The 27,091-nt window shown below is 37.1% G+C and overlaps 1 protein-coding gene across 4 annotated transcripts in view; it reads right to left on the minus strand.

Moving 5' to 3' along the window:
- Positions 1-27,091, minus strand: part of SYNE3 (spectrin repeat containing nuclear envelope family member 3) — a 205,250-nt gene that overhangs the window by 44,300 nt on the left and 133,859 nt on the right. For 3 of the 4 annotated variants that reach the window (XM_074213018.1, XM_074213016.1, XM_074213017.1), the window contains 5 exons: positions 24,358-24,492; positions 21,817-21,981; positions 15,798-15,970; positions 12,448-12,577; positions 4,638-4,802 (listed from right to left, as the gene is read on the minus strand). In XM_074213018.1, coding sequence (XP_074069119.1) covers positions 4,638-4,802; positions 12,448-12,577; positions 15,798-15,970; positions 21,817-21,981; positions 24,358-24,492 — 768 coding nt within the window. Of the gene's footprint in view, positions 1-4,637; positions 4,803-12,447; positions 12,578-15,498; positions 15,546-15,797; positions 15,971-21,816; positions 21,982-24,357; positions 24,493-27,091 lie in introns of those variants that run through there. The other variant, XM_074213019.1, reaches the window with a different exon arrangement.

The raw sequence follows: 27,091 nt of genomic DNA on the forward strand, positions 1-27,091 counted from the left end.
CTCTCCCTCCGGGGGTGTGGCCAGCCCCAGGCACGTGATTGGCTTTCAGTTAGCCCGGTTCAAATCTCCTGAGGTTCTCGGGAAAAACCTGAAACGCCAAAGCTGTGGTCCTTCTGCTATTTGGTTCCTGCTCCTCCCGAGAGGCAGAGCTGGACTCTTGGGGCGGGGGGGAGAGGGGTCAGGAATCAAGAATAATACCGAAATTACAAATCTGGGACATTGAGGCAACGGGAGGTTTGAAAGAAGGTTGAGTTTAGGTGGAAAACAGTAAGTTTTATGGAATAAAAGGATTTCCAGCGTCCAATAGCCAATTGTTGAGATGCTGAGAGCCATCTCCATAGAGATGATAATTGAGTCAAAGATGGGAGAGCAGAGCAGAGAAGGGGAAAGGAGGGGAGGAAAACGGGAGGGGAGGAGGAGAAGAAGAGGAGAGAAGAAGGTCCAGAACAAAGTCTGAGCGGGGCACGAATGATGAGATCAGAGAAGAACTAGACAGGCAGGAGAATCCAGAGGAGAGAGTTTTCATAAGAAGCTAATGGTTTGGCTTGCAGACCAACCAAATCAGATAGGACATTGAAAAGATCATTAGTAACTTTGGAAATAAAAACTTCAGTTGAGTGCTCAAGCTTATTAGTTAAAGGTTGAGGAATGAGAGCAGAGAGACAAGTGTAGACAGTGTTTTTCCCAGTTTCCCTTAGAAATGGAATTGAGCTATTGAATGGTATCTTGAAGGGATGGTAAGATCTACCAAAGATTTTTTAAAGATAGAAAAACTTGGGCAACTTTCTAGTGCAGCATGGAAGAAACCAATTAGTTGGTCATTAAATAAGCATTTATTTAGTACCTACCATGTGCATTGGACATACAAAGAAAGGCAGAAGATAATGCCTTCCCCTGAGCTCACAGTCTAATGGAGGAGCCAATACACAAGCAACTGTGGACAAAGAAATTAATACAGGACAAAAATGAAATCAACAGAGAGAAGGCACTAGAATTAAGCGGGATTAGAAAAGGTTTATTGGGATTTTTAGTTGGGAATTGAAGGAAGTCAGGGAAACCAATAAGTACACATGAAATAGGAAAGTATGCATTCCAGTCATGAAAAGACCAGGAGTCCAAGGCATTAAGGAGCATGCAGAGTGTGGGTGGTAATATAAGGCATAAGAGGACTGGGAAGGTATATATGGAGGAATTAGGTTATTGAGCATGCAGGTGTTGTGGTCATGAAGACATGAATTAAAATCCAGGATATGATGAGATCACCAAGTGAAATAACATATGAGGGAGAAGGGAAAATACTCCAAGACAAGGCCTTAGAAGACAGCCACCTTTTAAAATGAAGATTTTAAAACATAAGACTGTTAAGAAGAAGTCTGATGGGCAGAAATAGTTCTGAAAACCTAGAAAGAACCAAGTATCAAGAAAAAGAGGATGATTTTGTTAATGGATGAGGGTTAAGAAAAGGTGGCTAGATTTGGCAATTAAAAACTCATTGGTTACTTTGGGGAGAGCAGTTTTCGTTGAATGAGGTCAGAAGACATTGTAAAGAGTTAAGAAAGTGAGAAGAGAAAAAGGAAGTTGAGGCACCTATTATAGATGCTCTTTTCAATTACTTTATAAGAAGGTTGGTGAAAATTAGAAAAGAATGACTGAAGGGCAATACAATGGAGAAGAAAGGAGGTGTATGGGAACAAGGACACATGTAGAGGGGTTGACTTTGGGAAGGAGAATTATTAGGCAAAGAAAGAGTTAAGGACTGTTACAAGGCTTTGAGATGAACAGAAAGAAACAAAATTAATCAGCAAATGGTCTCAAAAGGCAAATAGAAGGCTTAGGAATGATGAAGTATAGGAAGAGATGGAATGATAAGAGGTTAAAGTAAGAAGAATGTCAGAATTTTTTATCAGGGAAGTGGAATACTTTTAGGTAATGATGAAATTCATGGTTTGCTAATCCCTAGATATGGTTGAAATATTGTGAAGGAGTAGGTCATGGATTCAAGGAGACAGAAAATGAGAGATTAGGGAATGTATCAATATAGATTTTAAAGTTTCTAAATATAAGGGAAAAGTTGGGAATAAAGGAATTGATGATCCAGGTGCTGAACTTCTAGGAAGGACAGTGACATTTAAGCAGTATAAAACAAGTATAAAGGGCCGCTAGGTGGCGTAGTGGATAAAGCACAGGCCCTGGAGTCAGGAGTACCTGGATTCAAATCTGGTCTCAGACACTTAATAATTACGTAGCTGTGTGGCCTTGGGCAAGCCACTTAACCCCATTTGCCTTGCAAAAAGAAAAACAAGTATGATGATTTGAATAGGATGGAAAACTTTTATCATGCAAATATGATAGGAAGAGATATTGCTGAGTGATGACAGTAAAGAGAGTCTGAAAGAGGCAGGAGACAGAAACTCTTGTGGGGGAGAGGAAGAGGGCCTTTCCCCCCCCTCCAGGACTAGTGTGTTCAGTGGGGAGAATGGTAAAGAAATAAGCATTGCTTAACCAGGCACTGTACTTTACAAATATTGTAACTTTGGGATCTCACAACAATTTTGGGAGGGAAGTGTCTTTACAACTTTACAGTTGACAAAACTGAGGCAGACAGGGGGTTAAATCATTCATCCAGGGTTATATGGTTAATAAATGTAAGAGGCTGAATTTGAACTCAGGTCTTAATTCCAAGCTCAGTGCTTCACCTGGGAGCATAGTTATTGTATCACTCTATTGCCTGGGGTGGGTTGAGGCAAGTCCAGATTGAAAGGAAAATTGTTCTATATGGAATTCCAGAGGCACAATGGAAGGGGTGAGTGGATTGTAGTGGAACATAGGTAGGAAAGACTTAAGAATAAAGATCAGATGGGCAGCTAGGTGGCACATTGCATAGAGCACAGGGCCTGGAGTCAGGAGGACCTGAGTTCAAATATGGCCTCAGATACCCAATAATTACCTAGCTGTGTGGCCTTGGGCAAGCCACTTAACCCCATTTGCCTTGCGAAAAAAAAAAAAGAATAAAGATCAGATATTGAAAAATGGAGTTTGACAATAGTTTGCTCCCAGGTGACTGGTGATGGAATAATATAGATATAAAAAAGTAACAGGTAGTAGGAGATTGTTAGACATTAGGACAATAGTGGACAACAATCAATAATATCAATAATAATGGTTATTATTTAATGGCAATAGCCAGGGGCTATTTAGAATCTTAGTCATGTTGCCTGATTCTCTGGGTTGGCTACTTGACTATAGGGTGGGCAGCATGGTGACCAAGTCCCTCACATCTGGGGAAATGGCCTCTCTCTCATTGTACTGGACCTTTTGCTTAATGTGCATTGCCATGCAATCAAAGATAAAGTATACGTAAGTATTGACTTCCTTCAATGGTCCTATTTGACCCTAGAATTCAAACTCAAAGATTTTATTCATCATTTTGCATTCCTACACAGTAAGAATATAGCACTTATTAAGTTCAAATGAGATTCTGATGTTACTGGAGAAAGTTTTCATGAGATGAAGCAACTTCTTAATGTGCTTTTCAATGAAAACACAACATTGTATCATTAGGGAACATTGACTGACTATATTATTATGAGTTCAATCATTTTTAATTCATATCTGACTTTTTTGTGACCCCATTTGTGATTTTCTTAGCAAAGATACTAGAGTGATTTGCCATTTCTTTTTCCAGATAATTTTACAGATTAGGAAATTGAGGCAGACAGGGTTTAAGTGACTTGCCCAGGGTCACACAGCTTGTAAGTATTTCAGGCCAAATTTGAACTCAGGAAGATGAGTCTTTCAGGCATCAGGCACCATACTATATCCACTGCCTCTAGTATATAGAAAAAAAATTTTCTCAGTATTTTTGAGTTCAGATAGAAATAGTCCTGGAACAAGTCATTATCCTTTAGAATAATTCCTTTAATGTTCTACAGATTATGTTACAGGTAAAGAGTAGTTAAGGTCTGATAAAAGTTTTTAGGATTTAAGTTTAGATAATATATATCCGATTATTACTGTTGTTGTTAACCCTGATTCTCAGGGTTTGGATTAAGAGAATTCCAGGAAAGACTTTTTCAAGATAAATGGATAAAAGGGACTAGAATGAGTGAGCAAATAAAAATAAGAGTGCATGTCAATTTTTTTTTCAAATTGGATGGTACTTCTCAAAGTGCTAACAGTAAAAGATAGGCAGCATGATATAGTGCAAATAATACTGATTTCCAGGAGTCAAGGTACCAGCATTCTGGTTTTGGCACTGTCCTCTTACTAGATTTACATTTGAGTCTCTGAAAGTCATTTGGTCTCATTAGGAGAGTTGAACTATGAGATCCCTAAGATCTTTTTCTTCTGGATCCCTTTATCATTCTAAGGTTTGACCTGACTCATTCTATGATTTTAAGGGTCCATTGAATTCTAATATTTTATCATCCTATCCAAAAAATAAAATTACAACAAATGTTATATTGTTTTCACAGCCCAGAGTTGTTTTGTTGATTAACTGAGATGAATGTGAAATGCTATGTAAACCATAAAGAACTATATATTTTAACAAATTACTTAAAATAATCACATCACTCATAATTGCTAATAATACCATAATAAATCTAGAGGGAAAAATGATTTACTTAGAAACATACCTTCAGTTTGTCTTTTCTTATTTTGGAGTCCTTAGCAGTGGAGTTTTTCATGCCAATGATCTTGATCAACTTTGTATTTTCCACCTGCAACCACTGTTCGAAGTCTTTCAGGAGTTTGGAGAAATTGTCTTTACTTTCTTCTTCTTCTTCTGTGTATGGATTTCCCTACATAAGAAGGAGAAAGTATTAGAAATAAAAATCAACACTCAGCTGGTCATCCTTCTAAAAGTTATTTGGAATTTCTTAGGAACAGGACAGGATCATGTATTTGTGATTTTGATTTTTAAATAAGGTCAAGGACCTAGAGATGGGAAAAACTTTTAAAATGACTCATATTTAAGTCAAGGTTTCCAATTGTTTAAAATAGTATAGGTTACAAGAATAGTAGCTTCAAGAAGAAATCAGCCCCAGTTGGATTAGGAAGCTTTCAAGGACGGAATTCTGAAAACACAAATAAATCCAATAAGGAGAAAAGGGAAATTTGTGTGGAGATTGATATGGATATTCAGAGAAATCAATGATCAATTTGGAATTTTAAAAATAAGTGTAGAAGATGTAATTAAGACTAGCAGTGAAAGAATAAATACAAAATCATGACTTTTTATTAAAATGATGGGTTGTTTAGTTATATGTGACTGTTACTCCATGGACCATAACATGCCAATACGGTAAGATTTTCTTGGCAAAGATATTGTGGTGGTTTGCCATTACGTTCTCCAGTGTATAATAATATAGGAAATATTAATATTCAGAATGAACTATGGTAGTGAGGACTTTAAGGACAATCAAGAAATTTTTTAGCTATTTTGGGGGAAAGAGGAGCATCAAACAAGTAATAGGACTACTGGTTGGGATGGATGAGACTGTGATAATAGATGGGAGAGAGAAGGCAGACTACTTAGCTCTTATTTTGATTCTTATCTGCCAAGTAAAATTAAATAGTCAGGAATGGGACAATTTAATATGGAGTTGAAACCCAAGATTGATGTGATCTAGGTTCTATGATGGATGACATTACAGGGTTCTGAAAGAACTTTGAGACATGATTATGAAGATTTTTCAGAGATCCTGTGAAAGATCGGAGAGAATGAGAGAGCTACCACTAGGGTAGGATTTAGGAGAACAAAGTGGAGTCTGCAGAATATGTCAATAAGCTAGACTTCAATATGACAATATTCTAGAGAAAAATAATAGCTATTGAACATTTACAAAGATATTGATCACAGAGAGCTTTCCTGACCTCATCAAGAATAGTTCATTTTTTGACAATTTTTTTGGCAAATTTGGGGCAGACTATAGTTACAGTTTATATTTTAGCAAAAAATCTGACAAGGTTTATAATGTGATACCATGTGGACATGGTAATAAATTATGGATTAGATGATTAGATGCCCAATTAGATTCAGAACTGTCTGAATGACTAGACCCAAAAATTACTTTAACTCAATTTGGGAAGAGGTTATTACTGAGGTGATTCAGTACTAGAGCCATATAATATTGGATACTTTTATTAATTATGCTAGTAGAGGCATATATGGTATGACTCCCAGTTTTCAGATGAAATAAATTGAAGTATGACATGAAAGCTCATTGAATGGTAGGTTTAGACACCAAAATCATATCTCAAGAGACTATGATGATGAGTCAAGACAAACAATCAGGTGCTATTTAGTACGGATAAATGTAAAATCTGAAAATTGGGCTTAATATCCCTGCTCTCAACTTTGTATGTATCTAAAAAAAGGGCAATAACAGATTACGAATTTAATGTAAATTAACAGAGAGGCATGGCAGTCAAAAAAGCTAATTCCATTTTTATTCTGCATTAGGAGTGAGAGTTTTCAGAAGAAGAGAGGCAGGATAGTTCCTGTCCTGATCGGATCACATTAAGAGTACTAGATTCAGTTCTGGGCAATTCTGGAAGAATATTGATAAAATAGAGAGCATTCATAGGAGAGCAATAAAGATGGTGAAATTTTAAGATTATTCCATTTGAATACTGGTCGAATAAAATAGAGGTATTCAATTCAGCAAACATTTTATTAAACACTTCCTAGATTCCAGGCACCATGTTAAGTGCTGGAAATATCAAGTTAAAAAAAAAAAGAGTCCCTCAATCAAATTAAGTTTAATTCTATTAGGATAGTAACAACAGTTGCATGTAAAAAACTTAAAGTATTTGCGAAATAATTTCAAGAGGAGAATTCTCAGCCTCTCAAGGGAAAGAATAATACAATGTCTCATGTAAAGGATGTCAGCAAAACTATGCATTAAAGAAATCTATGGATTCTACAAAGTGGAGGTAAGAAGAGAATATATTCTGTCAAACATAGGTAGTCACTTGTAAAAATGTCCAGAGATAAGAAATAGAATGTCATATAGCAGGAATGGTTAGCAGGCCAGTTTGACTGAAGCAAATAATTTATGAAGGGGATAATTTTATTTTCTTCAGTGCAGGAAATCCCCTCCTTTTCTCCTGAGATTAAGAAGTGCTCATTACAGAACCAGAAAAACATTGTACATCATAATAGCAACATGGGGGTGATGATCAACTTTAATGGACTTGTTCATTTAATCAGTGCAACAATCAGGGACAATTTTAGGGTATCTGTGATGGAGAATACCATCTATATCCAAAGAACTGTGAAGTTTAAACAAAGACTAAAGACTATTTTAGCTTCAATTTTTTTTAAAAGTTGTCTTATGTACTACATAATTTTGCTATCTCTTCTATTTAATTTTTTTCTCAAGGATATGATTTTTCTCTCAACACATTCAATTTCAATGTATATCATGGAAACAATGTAAAGATTATGAGACTGTCTTCTGTGAGGGGGTGGGGGAAGGAAGGGAGGGAAGGGAGGTTGGGGGAAAAATTGTAAAATTCAATATAGTATCAGAATGATAAGTAGAAACTACTATTGTATATAATTGTATGTAAATAAAAATTTATATAAAAAAGTGGTCATTGTTTGATTGCAGGTACAAGATAGCACCCAGTTGAAACCAGGTTACAGATAACTTCTATCAATCAAAGGAATTTCTATTTTTATCCCAGAAACAAGAGTGAAATGTTAAAAAGATGTTTGGAGGAAGTGGATGTCATGGTCAGATTTGTGTTTTAGGAATATCATTCAGTAAGTTGTGTAGAGCATGAATTGGAGAAGGAAAAGACTGGAGGTGAGACCAGTTAGGACATAAATGAATCAAACTGACAGTAGATATTATGTGAATAGATGTAGGTGGGGGTGGGAGGTCAGATATAAGAAGGATTATGGAGGCAAAAACATTAAAACTTGCAATTGATTGTATATTGGAGGTTGGGAAAAGTCAAGGATATCACTGAGAGGATTAAAATGGTTATAGTATCATTTATTGATCCTATTTACCATTAATTGATGTTGTCTTATAACTAATAATTCATGGTTCTTAGTCTCTGAATTTGGTTCATAATTTGACTATTCTGCAACGGGTTAAATTTAAAAATCCAGCTTTCCTGAAAATAATCAATCTATTCTTGCCTCAAGAAATTCAGCTGACCTTGGAGGATACATGTGAACACAAAAGAGTTGGGTCTTATATCTTTACATCACCAAGCTATATTTCAAGGATGTCTGGTTTACTGTCCAAAAAGACCGGATGCTATCTTGTACCTGCACCCAAACAATTAGCAATTATTAGTCTCAGGAGAGAAGGAAGGAGTTGTTATTAAACTCATTACCAAACATCTAGAACATCTAACCAATTATATTGTTTCCTTTATCTTGGTTCTATAATCAAGTCATGTTGTCCTAAATCCATAAAACTCTTTATTTGTTTTGTATTCCCGAAGCTATCTGTCAACTTGTGATCTTTGAAATAAATAGAAGTAAGTTCATTTGTTGATAGGCAGAATATGGATAATATCTATGTCTATGTGGGACAATACTTTTGACCTCTAAATTCTTCCAAATGCACTATCCTCATCACCCCCTCAGGATAAACTTTTTGGTAGAAAAAAGAATTTATTTGTCCTTTTCATTATTTCCTTGTTAAGCTGAAGAAAACCAAATTTTGAGAGAAACTTCAATAGAATTTGAGTTTACATTTTCTTCATAAAGCTCCAAAAAAGTTGATAAATGTTATTTTATTGAGAGAATTGTCTCAGTTTACTCTTACGTTAAATTTCACCTATGATAGCCCTAAGACATCAGGCTGGTTGTATCATCTAACTAAAATGGGAAATTAGAAGGAGGAGTAGATTATAGGGAAAAACATTTTTTTTTATTTTGAATATTTTAAGTTTGAACATGAAAAGTCTGAGTTGAAATGCACAAGAATGAATATAGCAAGCAGTCATAGAGGACTGGTGTTCAAGAGAAATATTAGGACCACACAGATAGAGTTGGGAATCATCTACATAGAAATGATAATTGAATTGATGAGAGTTGAAGAGGTCGTTTGATGAATTTTAAAAAATGAGTAATTCCTTTCCTGTCTACTTCACAAAGTTATGGTCAGCATCAAATGAGATGACAGATGTTAAAGGGCTAGGAAAATTAAGGCATTTTATGTATAAGCTATTAAGTATAAATTATTCACATTCTTTTACCTCCTTATACCACCTTATACTACATTCCTGATCAGCCTTCTGTCTCCCTTGGAAGAGAAAGTGGTGCCCCTTAGCATGGCTAATTATAGCAAGGCAGATGGAGTGGGCCCAAGATCAGTTTTGATATATGTCCTGCCTAAGGTTTATGAGTCAACTCTGTAGTTTTATTTTTCCAAAATTCCAGACCCAGGAACCTTGCATGATAGAATGGTATTAATTTATTCAGGAAGTCAGGAGCCCAATCACTTGAGAAGTGAAAATCCAATCCCGTGTCATGTTTTCCATATGTAAGGGGTTTCTAATTCTACTGCTAGACTGGGAAATCAGAAGATCTGAATCCAAGACCCAGATCTTTCACATTTTCTTTCTTGTTTTTATTTTCCTTTCCTCTAAAATGGGAATAACATCTGACTTCCATGGAATGTCTGAAGATCAGTGTAATACAAATTATTTTGCATTTATAGAGAGTTTCAATATCTTTCAAAATCAACAGCTTTCATCATGATTGTTATGTTGTTAGATTCTCTCACTCCCATGTTCAGGGGATCAGAGACAGAAAGTTACTAGATCTTACCTAAATGAATTCCTGGTCTACAAATTAGAAAACTAGAGTTATAGTCCCAGATCTGCCTCATAACTTTGCAGTTTTGGGCAAGCCACTTAACTTGAAGCTTCTGTCTCTTTACCAGTATAAAATAGATAATAAACCCCTTCTATGTGATAATGCTTTAGACTTTTCAAAATTCTTTCAAATACACTATCCTCATAACCATCATGATGAGCATTTTTGGTAGAACAAGAATTATTTTTAACCACTGTTATCTTTTTATTATTTCCTTGCTAAGCTGGAGAAAATCAAATTTTGAGAAAAGAAGCTCCAATATAATTCTGAGTTTACCTTTTTTCCATAAAGCTCTGCTTGTGGTGGGGAATGGAGAAGCTTTATTTGTGGAGGAAAGAGACAAAAAAGGGTGAAAATCATTGTGATGGGCAATAGAGAGCCACGGGAAAGTTTTTGAGTAGGAGAATGACATAGATAGACCTTCACTTAAAGAAAATTACTTAGTAGCTGTGTGAATGATGGATTGAAATGGGGACACACTTGAAGCAGAGAGACTATATAGTCCAGGCAAGAGGTGATGAGTATTTGAACTATCATAGTGATAGTGAAAAGTGGATGAATGCAAAAGATAATGAGCTGGAGGTAGAAACAAATTTTGGCAAAAGATTAGAAATGTGGGGTGAAAGAAAATGATGAATTAGAGTTAATACCAAGGCTGCAAACCTGGGAGACTAGGATAGTGAAGCTTTTATTAAAAACATAAGTTCAGCAGTGATGAGTTTGGAGGGAAAGACAGTGAATTCAATTTTAGACATGCTGAATGAACTGTCTATGAACTGGATACCCAATTTGAAACTTTCAAGGCTGATTCTGAGAGAGATGAGCAGAACCAGAAAAACATTGTACACCCTAACAGCAACACGGGGGTGATGATCAACCTTGATGGACTTACTCATTCCATCAATGCAAAAATCAGGACCAATTTTGGGCTGGATACAGATGGAGAATACCATCTGTATCCAGAGAAAGAATTGTGGAGTTTGAACAAAGACCAAAGACTATTACCTTCAATTCAGGGAGAAAAACTGTTATCTTATTGTGTAATTTTGCTATCTCTTATACTTTATTTTTCTTCCATAAGAATATGATTTCTCTCTCATCACATTCAACTTAGATCAGTGTACACCATAGAAACAATGTAAAGACTAACAGACTGACTTCTGTGGGGGGTGGGGGGATGGAGGCAAGAATAGGGAAAAATTATAAAGTCAAAATAAATAAAATCTTTCTTAAAAAAATAAAGGTTCAGGGGAAGCTGGTGATAATAGGCCTGAAGGAAATAAGGATACATACATATATCTGGAAAACACTTGCTTAGAGATAATATTAAGCCTATGGAAGTGAACAAGGTTACCATGTGAAAGACTACAAAGAGAGAAGATCTAGGACAGTGTCTTGGGTATACCCACAGTTAATTGGTATAATATGAATGAAGAGCCAGCAAAGGAGGTTGAAAAGAAGTGGTCAGACAAATATAAGAGAAAGTACCCAAGAAGTGATGAACAGTGTCAAATTTGGTTCAAATATTGTAGAAAAGGCAAAGATAAGGTCTAAGAAAAGGAATACCTAATTTGAAAATTAAAGAGTTCATTGATAATTTTTTTTTGGCAAGGCAATGGGTTAAGTGACTTGCCCAAGGTCATACAGCTAGGTACTTATTTTTTTAGGGTTTTTTTTTAAAGGCAATGGGGTTAAGTGGCTTGCCCAAGGCTAGACAGCTAGGTAATTATTAAGTATCTGAGGCTGGATTTGAACTCAGGGTCTCCTGACTCCAGGGTCGGTGCTCTATCCACTTTGCCAAAGAGAGCAGTTTCAGTCAAATGATGAAACAGAAGGCAGATGGCAAAAATCTGAATAGTAACAGAAAAATGGAGGCAGCATATGTAAATGGATTTTTCTTGAAAAAAATATTTTGGGGGGGCATAAGTTTCATGTGGAAGGTGGCACTTGAACTGAGTTTTTAATGCAATGGAGTATAAGAGCCAAGGTGAAGGAGGGAGAAAATACCAGCCATGGAAAACTGCTTATACAAAGATTAGGACACTCAAGAGAGTAATAGTTGGATTATAAAAGGGAGGAAAGATTCAGGATGATAGACTGAAAGAAGAAGAGGGTCCAGTGAAAGTTTTTAGTAATGGAGGAGGCTTGGACTTGTTAATAGACATTAAACAATTTGCAACATCAGACTGAAGATTAGAAAAAAGGGATAATTGTTGGGGTACTTTGCTGGAGAAGACAGGAGTGTCTAAGATCAAAGGCATATGTCAGTGGTTGACCTTGGTAAATAGAAAGGTATTTTTCTTCATCAGAGACTGGAGTAAAAGACTGGTGTCAAAGGGTTTGGGGATGTAGGGAATGGGAGAAGAGGAAACTTGTGTAAATGGCCTTTATTTTCAGTATTTTGGGAAGGTCTTAAGCAAAGAGAACCCCAAGTTTCCTCATGGAACCCTTGGGTGTGTTTCTCTAGAAGGTTAAAAATGGGGATGGGAGTTGGGGATTGAGTGGAGTTGATATTTCATGGTACATGACTCAGAAGTTCCTTAGTCACTTGCTATCATTCTTCTCCTTGGAGAATCCTACCTAAAACCCTTACTTACCTTATCCTGGAGCCTAGAAACAGAGTCCACAGAATCTATGAGAAACCCACGCTTTGGGATATTGTTGGAAAAAATCAATTTTTTTCCTGGATCCAGTTCCTTGTTTTTTAGCTGCCATTTCCCAATGAGTCTGGAAGACACAAAGCAACCCAATAAATATTATGATATTAGTGTGTATCTGATGACTCACACTTTCAGAGGAACTCACAAGACATATTCCTCTGTTATGGTTCATGCAACAACAAAAAGACAGACAAGAGGCATATTTTACAAAAATCTTTGGAAAGCCAAGACAAAGTACTCAGTAGCAAGCTCTTCCCAGACATTTCACATCTTTGCTAGTTCCTATAAATATCCTTGAAGCCAGTGGTACAATACCATGACCCTCATGGCATGCAACAAATGTTGACTGATGATAATGATGGAAAAGGTAAAGAGGAGAGTGCAAGTTTATATTGAGAGGTCATGGAAACCATTTCTGTTCCTCTATGCTCCTATATATCCTTTTTATCCCTATAATTTGAGTAGTGAAAAATATTCCTATTAAGGAACACCTTTCCCCATATTGAAAGCAGTGAGTAAAACATTTTGAAAGCCAATGGTTGTCTTACCAAACCATCAATTTTGATCACCATGATTTAGTCATTTGGGAAATACTGATGCTCAGTCTCCACTTCTGGCTGTGGGAAAAACAACCAGATACCCTTCAGAGCAGCTATGGTGTAGTGGAAAGAGGACTGGATTTGGAGTTAAAAAAAAAACAGGTTTCAAATCCAAGCTCTGGCACTTACTAAATATAAAACTTTAGAAGAGAGACTTAACTTCTCTGTGCCTCACCTTATCATCTGCAAAATGAGAATAATAATCTTTACACCTCCTTCCTTTCATATACCCTGCAATCTACCTAGGGAGCCCAGCCTGTTGCCGCACCTCACACACACAATGTTCTACCTCCCCAATCTGTATTTTCACAGACTGTCCCTCTTGTTCAGAATCCTCTTTCTTCTCACTTCTACCTTTCAACTTCTCTGTCTTCTTTCAAAAACCTCCTGGAAGAAATTTGTCCTGATCCTCCTCAATCTTCCCTTTATGATCACCTCCACTATATCCTGTATATATCTTATTTATATGTAGTTATTGGCATATTGTCTCCCCATCAGTCTGTGAGCTTTCTGAGAATAGGGCTCTTTCATCTTTTTTTGTATTCTCAGGGCTTAGCTCAATGCTAAGCACATAGTAGGCATTACTCATTGCTTATTGATATACTCTTCTATAATTTAGTGCCTCACTAAGGTTAGGAGGTGACTGGATTCTCAATACTTCTTCTTTTGAAACACAAGGTAGTTACTAGCAAGAAGGAAAAACACTGAGGAGGGACTGGTGATATACTGTAGCTGTTGCCTGGTGACCTAAGGGAAGGACAAGCCTCAGGTCATAAATTTATTTAGCTACAGCAACTCATAAAACAGAAGCTGAAATTTTTGATGGTGGAGGGACCATCCTCAGCTTATCCATCATCATTAATGTCTATAGCCTTAGAGGAAAAATCCAAAAATTTTTATATATCTAGTTCCCCTAAGTGAGAGAATAGAAAACTTCTACTCTGATGGTTTGTGACAACCTAATTTTCATATCCTCATAATGTGGGGCCTGGAAGGTACTTTACCTGGTCCAGCCCCCTCACTTTACAGAGGGGAAACTGAGAACTAAAATGACCTAATAAAGTTCTTGTAGCAAGGTAGTGGCAAAATGGAAATTAACATTTGGTTTTCTGTGGTCCAACACAGCAATCTTACCTAGACATGGGACCAGAGGAGTTACAGTCTGCTGACAGAACTTAACTGATAGCAGTACAGGACCAATTAGGTATTTACTATATGTTTCAGAGAGTGTGACAAAAATGTATTTTTCATTAAGCAAACAACATCTGAAAATCCAGACTTTCCAATGTCTAAAAGATTTATTTGGCAATCATAGTTCACTGAACCAAAAGAATTCTTTGCTTCAGCAAAGGATTCACAATACAATTTCTTTGAATAGTAAACTCCCTATGTGAGTTTAAAGTACAACTTGATTTTTAAAAAGCAGGTGGAAAAATAACATTTTAGGAAATGGAATAATTCTCATAAAGTAAGACAAATGATAAAAAGTCATATGGTTTTACGAGAAAGCTGAAAAGACCTTAGAGATTATCTCTTCTCTTGTAATTTTACAAGAGAGGCAACTGAGGTCTAAGTTTAGAAAAGTTTTAAGTGGCAGAGTAAGGATTCAGACATAAATCAAAATTCTATCCACTACACCAGTGGAAACTAAGATCAGAGACATTGTGAATATTATCTAAAAGACCACACTAAATAACTACTATGATATAAGGTTATCAGCCAAAAAAAAGTATTCTCATTAAAAAATTGTGGCACCTAAAACTGTCTTAAGTCATTCCAAAGTAGATCATGAAATGCAAAACCAACTGTCATTAAAAATAAATAAAAAATTGTACTCAGAACCTTATGAAAAACATGACTCATGGCTTATAAGTATTTGAATATACTGAAAGTTGTCATGTTATTTAAGTATAACATATTTGCTATAGGGCTTTACAATAAGACCCTGAGTCAGGAGATATTAACTGAACTTATTCCATTGAGCTCATAAACATTTCATTAGTATGTTGTCAGATTATCATATGTAATTGGAAGGATATCCCAGTGAGCTAGTTCATTAGTTGGCATATCTGGGAAGGCATTGCTAATGGACAGTTAGCTAGGTGGATCCAGATGTGAATCAGAGTAAGATAGGCAGGATCTGATTTGGAAACTAGACAGTTTTTTTTTTCAGTGATCCCATCATATTCCTTGCCACAAAATACCAACTTTTTGATATCAATATTCTCCTAGTGATGTTAGTTGGCAATTAGCAATGAGATTCCATGATCTTAAAGGTAGGGGACCAACAGGTGATAGAAAAATGTATGACAAGAATACATAATTAAACTATAGCTTATTACCAAGAAGGATCATATAAAACATCTTCACTGGTAGAAGTAGTACTCACATTAATGAGATCAAGGATCCATTGAAGAAAATACTATATGCAAGGCCCTGCAATAAGAGAATCAGAGCTCTAACCAAATATAATAAATTTGTAACAAAGTTGGCCATGGACATCCTCATAAGTGTGCTATTTACATATGTATGACAAATTTCAAAATACTTGTAATTATTTCTGCCATCACATTTATGAGCTGGCATTACATAAGGGACTGATCACCTAGAGATTCATCTGTCTTTCTAAATAATGGGTCACAAGCAACCTTTGAAAATGGAAAGAAAAATTCTTAAATATCTATTTACCTCAACAATGTTTCCTCAAGCAACTTCAGAGACTTCCAAGACTCCGTTAGTTCCTTTAATTCCCTCTGAATAAGGGCTACTCCCTCAAGAGATGATGTCTCCATTACCAGGTGACCATGAGCTTCAATCAAGTGCAGTTGTACCTCCTTATCAGGGAGTTCAGCCACCAGCCACTGAAAGATGAGTGGTTTAATGTCAAGGTTTTATAGTCTATAATCAAGATACCTGCCAGTTATTCATTAGATTTAGGGGGTGGAAAGTGAGGATAGATGTTAGAACCTAATAACCTTAACTCTTTAAGGGGGTGAGTAACTAGCAGAGAGTCTTTTCCAGTCTCTATTCAACATACACTGATGAGAACCAACTAATTAGATATGAATAGTGAAGAATAGTGAAGAGATAAAGATGATGCCAAGGTTATAAACATGAGTGACAGGAAGGATTGTGGTGTCTTTAAAAAATAGAAATGTTTGGAAGAGAGATGGCTTAGAAAAGATGATGAGTTCATTTTTGATTAAGTTAAATTGGAGATATTTAGAAGGCAGTTAGTGACATATGATAGTAGACTCAAGTTCAGGAGAGAGATGAAGGACAGATATGTAGATATAGCATTATCTTCATTGAGATGATAATAAAGCTCATGGAAATTTTCTAAAAAAAAATAGGATAGAGAAAAAAGAAGGCCAAGGATAGAGCCATGAGAGTACATCCATACAAATGGGACTGGGCATGGATGATAATCTATCCATAAGTAATGAGAGTAATGTGGTCAAGAGATTGATCACAAGGAATTGGGAAATGCCAAAGTAGAAATAAGTATAAAAGACCTTTTCTAGGAATTTGACTATGAAAGGGAAAAAAGACATAGATTAAGGCAAAGGGAATGTCAGGGTCAAGTAAAAGATCTCATTGAAAAAACAACTGATATGGAAAACAGATTTAGGAAAGATAATTTAAAAATTATTGGAATACCTGAAAGTCATGATCAGGAAAAGAGCCTTGACGTCATTTTCAAAGAATTACTACAGGGAAATTTCCCTGATATCCTAGAAGCAGAGGGCAAAATAGAAATGGAGAGAATCCACTGATCCCCCCAAGAAAGAGACCCAAACAAAACAACCCCCAGGAATATTATAGCCAAGTTCCAGAACTCCCAAGTCAAAGAGAAAATATTACAAGCAGCCAGAAGGACACAATTCAAATACCATGGAGCTGCAATCAGGATCACACAGGACTTAGCAGCAACTACATTAAAAGCTCATAGGGCTTGGAATACAATATACCAGAAGGCAAAAGAGCTTGGAATGCAGCTGAGAATCAACTACCCAGAAAAAATGAATGTCCTCTTCCACGGAAAAAGATGGACTTTCAATGAACCAGAGGAATTTCAAATGTTCCTGTTGGAATGGCCAGAGCTGAACAGAAGGTTTGATCTTCAGATACAGGACTCAGGTGAAGCATAGAGAGTGAAGGAGAAGGGGAAAATATGAGGGACTTAATGATGATGAATTGCATGTATTCCTGCATAGAAAAATGACACTGATAATACTCATATGAACCTTCTCAGTTAATAGAGCAGGTAGAAGGAGCTTTTATAGTTGAAGCACAGGAGAAAGCTGAATTTGAAGATAAAATATGGTGTAAAAATGGAGTCAGTAGAAAAAGGGAAATGTTAATGGGAGAAAGAACAAAGGAGAGGGGGAATAGGCCAAGATATTTCATATAATAAGATTTTTCTTTATTCCAATGAGCTATTGCAATGATAAGGAAGGGGGGAAGACAAGGCTGGAATGAGGGAAACTTTACTCTCATCAGAGGTGGCTAGGAGAGGAAACGGCATATATACTCAATGGGGTATAGACATCTGGAGTAAGAAGGAGGGAGGGGACGGGGGAAGCGGGGGATGTGAGTGATGGAGAAGAGGATAGACCATGGTGGGAGAGTGATCAGATATAACACATTTTCTTTTTTACTTCTTGCAAGGGGCTGGGATTGGATGACCTGTCCAGGACCCTAGGGCCAGGTGGATTCTGGGCCTAAGGGGTGGTATGGGGGCTCAGGGCCTCTTGGCCCCAGGACCAGGGATCTGTATGCTGCACCACTGATACCCTACAGCAGAGTCAGAGTGAAAGGAGAGAGAAAATATAGTACATGGTAGTGGAGAAATAAGAAAGGAGGGAGTTGCAATCAGCAATGGCAACGGTGGAAAAATATGGAAGTAACTTTTGCGATGGACTTATCATAAAGAATGTGATCCACCCGAGACAGAGATGGTGGTGTTGGAACACAGACTGAAGCACATTTGTTATTATTATTATTCGGGGGGGGGTGCAGGGCAAATGGGGCTGGGTGGCCTGCCTGGGGCCGCATAGCAGGGTAATCGTTGGGTGTCTGAGGCCGGATTTGGACCCGGGTGCTCCTGGCTCAAGGGCCAATGCTCTGTCCACCACCCAGCCACCCCTACTATTATTATTATTTTATTTTATTTTGGGTCTTTCTTTTTCTTTTTTCTTTTGGTTTTTGCAGGGAAGTGGGGTTGGGGTGGCTTGCATGTCACACGGCTGGGTGATTGTTGGGTGTATGGGGCCAGATATGGGCTACGGTGCTTGTGGCTCCAGGGCTGGTGCTCTGTCCATTGAGCCACCTGGCCATACCTACAATTATTACTACTATTTTTTTAATTTTAATTTTTTTCTCTCCCCTTCACTTTATCGTTCAAGCAAGTCTATATTTTTTGGGGGGAGGGGTATTTTGTTTACTCTTAAACAAGAATATTTTATTAATGTATAAAAAACATTATTTGTACAAAATGAGAATAAATATTAAATATTAAAAAACAAAAATAAAAAAATCAGTTCACCAGTCAGTAAACATTTAATGAGCATCTATTATGTCAGGCACTCTTCTAAGTATGGTATACAAAGAAAGGCAAAACAATCACTGTTCTTAGAAGTTCATGATCTCAGATATATTTTGTAATTTATCAAAGAATCAATAGGGATCCACTAAAAATTTTTGAGGGTGAGGGAGGATGACATGATTGATTGGGAAATGGCTAAAGAAATTGTGATTGAATGTGATGGAATACTATTGTGCTACTAATATGTTATTGCTGTACTATCATGTAAAAATAATGTGATGAATATAGAGAGATGAGAAGATATTGACTGATACAAAATGTAATGAGTAGAACCAGGAAAATAACTACAAGAGGAAATAAAAAGAAAAACAAAGCAATTTAAATTTTGTGAAATTATAATGGCTAGAAGAGATAGAAATTCTCTTTTCCTCCCTTTCTTTGTAAAAGTGGAGGTAAATGGAACAGCAGCACATGTTAGACTTGGTTGATGTGTCAAATGGTACTGATGTTTTATTTCTTTTTAAACTGTTTTTGCTATAAGAGATATTCTAGATTGGGGGGTGATGGCATAGAGAGGAAAATATGTTGGGAAATGTAGATGAACAAAAAGAATGTATATCAACAATTTTAAAAAGAAAAGAGACTAGAAAGGGACATGGAAATAGTTGGTTTTGCTACTATCATTTTAAAATTAATAATTGGAATAGAGGAAAATAATTATGCAGTTTGTGGGAGTCACATACAATCACATTTTATTATTATTTGGATATGCTAATGTTTTCATTGACAATTTTAAGATCTTATATGTAGGAATTTTAGATGCCACTTAGACTACCCCTACTCCTTCACACTTCATGGGAGGTAACAGAGGACTGAGAAAGCTAAGGGATTTCCCCCAGACCACACTGTTAGTGTCAGAATAAAATAAAATAAAGTTCTGGCATAAAAAATAAAATAAAGAAATCTCACTTTTCTTTTCTGCCTTTCTTAACAGTATATAATGAAAAGAACTGTGAAATTAATCCTTGTTTTCCTAAATTTAACTCCAATCTCTGCTATAAATTCTGGTTCAGTAATTTTTTAGTTGTATATTACTATAGTTGGCAATTCACTGAAATTGTATGAATTTCCTCATCTCTAAAATGGGAATGATACTTTTAAGTAGGGACTTTCTCAAATGTGGAGATGTGAGGACCAAATGAGACACAGTGAAGGTGAAAATCTATTATAAACTCTAAAGTTCCAGAGTTTTTATTCTATACATGAGGCAATAGCCAGGATTAGCAAATGAGAATTGAACTTGAGAATCCAAAGGTCCTTTTCCCCCCATATCCAATGGTTCCATGATGTACTAAAGAATATCAAAGTCAACTGCTCAGGACTAAAGATATTAAGAACACAGATCAATAAGAATGTCTAGGGTGGCTAGGTGGCACTGGGGTGGCTAGGTGGCACAGCGGATAGAGCACTGGCCTTGGAGTCAGGAGTACCTGAGTTCAAATCCAGCCTCAGACACTTAATAATTACTTAGTCATGTGGCCTTGGGCAAGCCACTTAACCCCACTGCCTTGCCAAAAAAAAAAAAAAAAGAATGTCTACCAAGTACTAGGCATTCATTTTGGGGTTGCAACTCAGTTTTAATAAGTATTTTATAATCTTCATTTGTTGCCATTTGCCTTTTTCCCTTAGAGTACAATAAAAAAAAATGTACTAGTCATTTGAGGATACCAGGGAACTGGGTTCGAGTCACAAAGGAGATGGATAGTGCAGTAGAAACGTTTCAGAACAAGAAGAGAAGAGAGCTTTATTCTACTCCTGCCTCATCACAAGCTTACTATTAAACCTTAGATAACTCACTTCTCTTTCTGCACCAACATTTCAATCTGCAAAATGAAGAGGGTGGACTAAAATATTTCCCAGCTTCTTTCTAGCCCTCTAGGTTCATAACTCTAAGATTTTATTATAATTAATTTTTCTACTGAAGACATGAAAGAAGAGGTCATGGAAAAGCAGCTAAAAGAAACAGACAGAAGCAATATGAACAAAGAGAACAGTAACATCTTTGTGGTGGGTAATGGAGATGGGGCACCAAAGGCCTTAAAGACAAAAGTTGGTAAAATATCTCTGGTACTGATGTTGTTAAATTAAAAAGGGAGGTATTCCTTTGCCCCAATACAATATCCCTTTGCTGATATTAAAAGAGATTATTATTAGAATAGAAAACTCTTCCAAAAACAGAAAATGTTCTTTGGATCTTTCCTACTTCACTGAGAATATTGGACCAGAAAAACTCAAGTTCTTTTTGGTACTAATGTTTTATGTTCTATTGTTCCTTTCTAAATATTCTTTCAGCTCTAACATTCTGTGCTTAACAATCTTTAGATCCTTTTCTACTTTCTATATTTTAACATTACATGTTGTAAGATATCTTCTAAGCCATTTAAATTTAATTTAACATTCCCTGAATCTGTGGTCTCATATTTAATGTTTTAATGTTCTTTCCACTCTAGCATTCCATGATTCCATCCCCTTCAAAGAGAAACATATTGCTATAGCTGATCAGAAGGCAAGTTCATTTAGAAAGAAAAATTTGGAATGTTAATTTAAACTGTGAGCATAAATCAAAATTTGGTTCTACCTATTCTCCTGTAAAAGCTTAGGCTGATCCTCAATCATAGAATTACATTATTAATCTGGTTCAAAATCCAAAGTCATAATAAATAAAAGCTCAATGATGAATAGAAATGGCTTCCACTTGATACTCTACTTAGATCAAGAGTTAGCTCACTTGCACCTCAAACTGTATTTTTCAAAACAGTTCCTTAATTTTCTGCAGTCTGACTTTTCATTTCCAGCAAAATACCATTTTTTTAGTTTTTGTAAGGCAATGGTGCTATTTGACTTGCCCAAGGTCACACAGCTAGGTAATTATTATTAAGTGTCTGAGGTCCTCACCTAGTTGTCCCCAAAATACCATTTTTTTAGGTTTTGCAAGGCAGTGGGGTTAAGTGGCTTGCCCAAGGCCACACAGCTAGGTAATTATTAAGTGTCTGAGGCTGGATTTGAACTCAGGTGCTCCTGACTCCAGGGCCAGTGCTTTATCCACTGTGCCATCTAGCTGCCCCCAAAATACCATTTCTAAGGAGAAAATCTACTTACCTCAATATCTTCTCCAGATTGGCTGTCCATCTTCCACTGCCTTTCATCCCCTTGGTAGGATTCCAACTTTTGTTTGGCCATCTCAATAAACTGCTGGAGCTCCCCCAGTTTGTGGTTGAATGTCCAGTGCTCCTGAACATGCTGCTGGCTTTGTTCCATAGTTATCTACAAAACCAAGAAGGTGCCTAATATATTAGCACCAAGTTTGAACAGATGACTAGTTTGTGAATATAATGAGGTAAAAAAAGGGGACAGAAGAGAAGTCCTAGCTCTGCTTTCTAATTTGCTCAGTGACTGAGGCAGTTCCACTCCACCCACTCCACTGGGGTATGACCAGTATTCAAATCCAGGTTCACAAGTTACTTTGGCCTGACTCAATTTCCTCAACTATCAAATGGAGATCAGAATAGTACCTCCCTCCCAGGGTTGTTGTGAGGATCAAATGAGATAATAATAGATGGAAAGATTTTGGCACAGTTAATAGTACACTTGCCTCTTCCCCTCCCTCTCCTCTCCCTTCCTCTTCCCTTTCCTTCCCTTCTTGACTACTGACTTAGCTTCCAAATTTGTAAAATTAGCAGGTCGCCAGAAGAACCCTAAAGTGTTTTACAGATGTGATATTCTATGAAGCTTATCTACTTAGGTCATTATTCTAAATTGATTTCTGGTTACTTTATGTCTCACATACCAATGACAAAATCAATTCAACTTAATAAGGACTTATTTAATGTCCACTACATGAAAGGCACAAAGACATCTGGTCACCTTTTAACTAGATACAAGGAGGCTCCTTCTTCAATCTCCTATCTACTGAAATCTCTCTCAAGGCTCAGTTCAGGGGTCACAGTATTCCTATGGGACCTCCCTGGGATTGAGCCATCCAAAAATGTCTCATAACATTTTGCTTGGTACTCTCCTTCAAACTTATTATTCTCTCTTTGGTATAAAAGTTGTCCATAAATATGAATGTACTTATACATTTCTTTTCTGTTTTGGAAACTCCTATGGAGCCAGAACCTTCTTATTTCAAATTTTTCATGTTACTAAATAACAGTGATAACATTTCTACAATACATTAAGGGTTACAAAACATTTTTTCCACAACAACCCTGTGTAATGTCTCCTATATCATTCATTTAATAAAATCAATACTATACTTTTGAAGTATCTACATGTATCACACACTGTTAAGTGATGGATAAACATATGCAATGAATGAAACAGTTTAGAAATGAAACAGATTAGAAAGTAATCTGGAAGCCTGTATTAAGTATCTACCCTGTAATCCAGTTCTATGACAAATACTCAAGTTACACAAGGGCTGGAATCAGGTCTTTCTTTTCTTTATATCTTTCCATGGAATCTAGGGCATAGCATAGTATAGTGAAGGGACACAGCAAATGTACTCAAGAGTGACTAATAATACCAATGGCATGGATTCATGAGAGGTAGCATGATATAATGGATTAACATCAAGAGATAAGGATTCCAATCTTAGTTCTGCCATATTAACTATGTGCCTTTGGAAAAAAGAAAAAGTTCACTCTTTGAGCCTCAGTTTCTTCATTCATAAAGTAGGAATAAAACAGTTTCATTAATTATCTTCCCTGTTAATGTCCTCCCAGGAGAAAAGTAAACTTATAAAGTAATAAAGAAAAATGAACTATAGTTTTTTGGCTATTAGTATTCAATTTCAGCTTGAATTATTTAAAAGATAATATGTTACATAATTTAGAATTTGAAGGAATCTGAGAATGTAAGGATGTTGAAGCTATAGAAGGAATTTTAGAACTTAGATAACACCTCTTCTGGTTTGTTTTTTTCACTATAAAATGGATTAGGTGAAATGACTTGCACAAAATTACACACTTTTGTTCTACTTTTGTTGTTGGTTTCAACCCCAAATTCTGAGATGTGGTTAAACCTAAGGGGAAATTAGTAAGAGAGTAGGAACAGTCACTAAAAATTTATTGCCACTACTGGTTTGTACAATGCATTTTAAAGTTAAAAATTTCTAATTAACAAACATTTATTTGCTTTTCTTCTCACTCCCCTGCCTCCACAATGAAAAAGAAAAAGAGAAAAGCAAAATTCTTTTAACAATATTCATAGTCAAGAAAAACAAATTCCTATTGGAATTTGGCCATATACAAAAACCCAACATCTCATTTGGCATAGAGTCCATACCCTTTCTGTTGGGTACAATACTCAATTTGTAGTCAAAAGATCTGGGTTCAAGACCCAGCTCCATAACTTGTGGACTATATTTGTGACCTTTAGTTGTAAGCAGGACCTGACTTATTTTTCTTTATATCCTGATACTTAGTACAGTGACTGGCACATAAATAGGCTCCTTAACAAATATTTATTGGTTGATTCAACTTCTGTAAGCCTCAGTTTTTTTATCTGTAAAATTAGGATAATAAACACACTAAATCACAGGGTCCTTATGAGATATATATGAGATAATACATGTGAAAGCATTTTGCAAAATATAAAGTATATATAAGTTGTTACTTTAACTTATGTTTGATAACTTACCTCCAAAGACCTCTTCAGAGCCTGATAATCAGATAAAAGTTGACTGATTTTACTCTGGTGACTGGGATTTTCCTGAACTTGGGGTTTCAGATTTTTAATGTTAATTTCAAGTTCTTGCAAGTCTTCCTGTATCTGCTACAGTGGAAAGAAGGAGAGAAAGTCCATTTGTTTGGTGGAATCAATATCATTATGTGGAAGAAATTAAGGTAAGGATTAGAACAGTTATCTGAAGGGGGGGACTTCCAAAGACAGTAACACTCTAAAGGATGAGAAATGTTCTATGTTTGGCATTCAGAACATGGGGGGAGTTTTAAGGATAGGGTCCACAAATATCTGGAAAGGCTAGATGACTGAACCAGATAAAATAAGATGAAACTGAATAGGGATAAAAGCTAGGCCTTGACTTTGGAGTCAAAGCATCACCTCTATAAGTGTAGGATTAGGGAGAAGAGCTAAGGCATGATGAACAAGAATCAAAAGGGATGGAAAGACATGGTGGAGTAGTCCTCTAAACCACATTAAAGAAGCCATCAAATTGTTTGAAGAATTTTCATTCAAGCTCTTTTCGCAAGACTTGAGGATCTCAGCATTAACAGAAGCAGAATGACAAGGTCAAGGAAGGATATAATTCTAGATTATATTCTCTAATGTTGTGTCATATGTATTCCAGGCTAAGAGCTATGAAGGGTTAACACAGAAATAGTTATGTGCTTTAACCAGCAAGATGTACTTCAGAGCTTAGATAAGGGAGTAGCTGCATGTCTGAGCTAACAAGGTGTATTCCCAGGCTCAGATAGATAGCACATTCTGAAATAATTACCTTCTGCACTTTGTTTATCAAATCACTGTTTGGTTCTCAAAACAATCTGCATTCTGTTTATCAAAACACTGTTTGGTTCTCAAAACAATCACCTAAGACATACACAAGGTATGCATGTGAAAAAAATGCTTGCTAAAATGCTTATGTAATTGGTTACGTAAATGTAGAGTATAAAAGTATGTATCCTGTGATCAATAAACGAACCAGCTTATGCATCATATTGATGTCGGCCTGGGTTCCCTCCTCCGGACTGGACATATGGTGACCCCAACGTGAGGGAAGTGAGTCGAATGGGGAGAAGACATCCCAGTTTGAGTTGGTAGGGAAGTGCTGAACACCCCCTCACTCAGCGCTAGAAGAAAAGCGGATTTAAGTGGCCACGACTGACCGGTGATCAGGGAATTTGGGATGGGAATGGCTGTATCAGCCACGGAGCGCACTGCGCTCAATACCTTAGAGGACTTATTGAAAAAATATGACCTGCCTGTTAAGAGATCAGAAGTTTCCTGGATATTACACTGGGGAAGAGATAAGGGCATAATTACTAAGACTGAAGAACTCTTTTCCTTGGAAAAATGGGATAAGCTGGGAAAAAGCTTATGGGAAGCAGTCCAAACTAAGAACAAGGAAGCCCAGAGACTGGCAGAACTGTATGGCACACTGTGCAAAATTGGCTATGATGACTTTGAAAGTTTGTGGGCTTGCCCCGCTGTGACTGATGCTGAAAGAACCTCTATTGGAGGAAGTTCGGATGTGCCTCCTCTAGCAGAAAAAGTGTTAATTAATCCCCGCCGCCACCTGGCTGGGAAGAGGGCGGGTGGGTGGGCCGCTCCAGAGCCTTCCCGCTGCCACCTTTGTCTCTCGCAGGCTTTTCAGATCAGGGGCCCCGGGCCGCCTGCATTCTGTGGCCTGGGTGGGGGACCGAGGTGAGAAAGCCGATCCTGTTCCTCCCTCTGCTCTGTTAGTCTGGCCACTGCCGCGCTTCCGTTCTCTCCCCCTGCTGCATCCTGCTCATCTCAGCCAAGGCTTTGGCGAAAACCTTCAACCTGCCCCTGACACAGACTAGAATGATTGTTGCCTCCTGCCCTGACTGCAGTACAACGACTCTCCTGCTTAATGAGGACTTGATTCAGCAGCCGCTGTGAATCATCCCTGGGCTGGCAGAGGAAGGAGGAGGATTTAACCCCCTCCCACCCCGCTTCATGTCCACATCCCATTCACCTCGGTCTGCCTGGCAGTACCGCCACTTAACATCAGGATGTTAAGAACTACTTAGCCTTGTTTTTAAAAGAAAAGGGGGAGGTTGGGGGATCACCGCATAACATAGTGAGCAAAGTGATTTATGTTTTGAACTGGCTTAACCCTAAGCACTCCATCTCAGATAACAATCGTCTTTACTTTCACTTTTCAAAGAACGCGGCACACTTTGCTGGTGTTGACATTTCTGTCTCTGTTTTTGATCCTAAGACTGCCCAATAGGACAATTCCTATCAGTTACTAACCTGGGGACGAGGGTATGCTTGTGTTGTTTCAGGTTCATCGAAACCACAGTGGGTTCCTGCAAAGTGGGTAAAACCTCACCTGAAAAATGATACTTCTTCTGCTGGTGCTTGCATCCTGCCCTGCTACGGCTCTTGTGACTCATCTGATTCTTAAGTATCTACAGCATCAAATGTGTATCTCCCTGAAATCAGCTGGTGATCCCTTCAAGACATGCTTCATAGGGATCCCCCTGGACCCAGAGAACATCAAACAGAGACTGAAAGGGTACTATGGACAGTTAAAGGAAATATGTAGGAGTTTTCAGCAGTATAGTTCTTGTGCATGTATGTGTGATAAGCAGCAAAATTATACCTGGCCATCCCTGAAAAATAGTTGTAGATTAAGAGCTATATTAAAGGCTTTAAATAAACC

Source organism: Macrotis lagotis, chromosome 1, assembly GCF_037893015.1.
Source record: "Macrotis lagotis isolate mMagLag1 chromosome 1, bilby.v1.9.chrom.fasta, whole genome shotgun sequence".
NCBI lineage: Eukaryota > Metazoa > Chordata > Mammalia > Peramelemorphia > Peramelidae > Macrotis > Macrotis lagotis.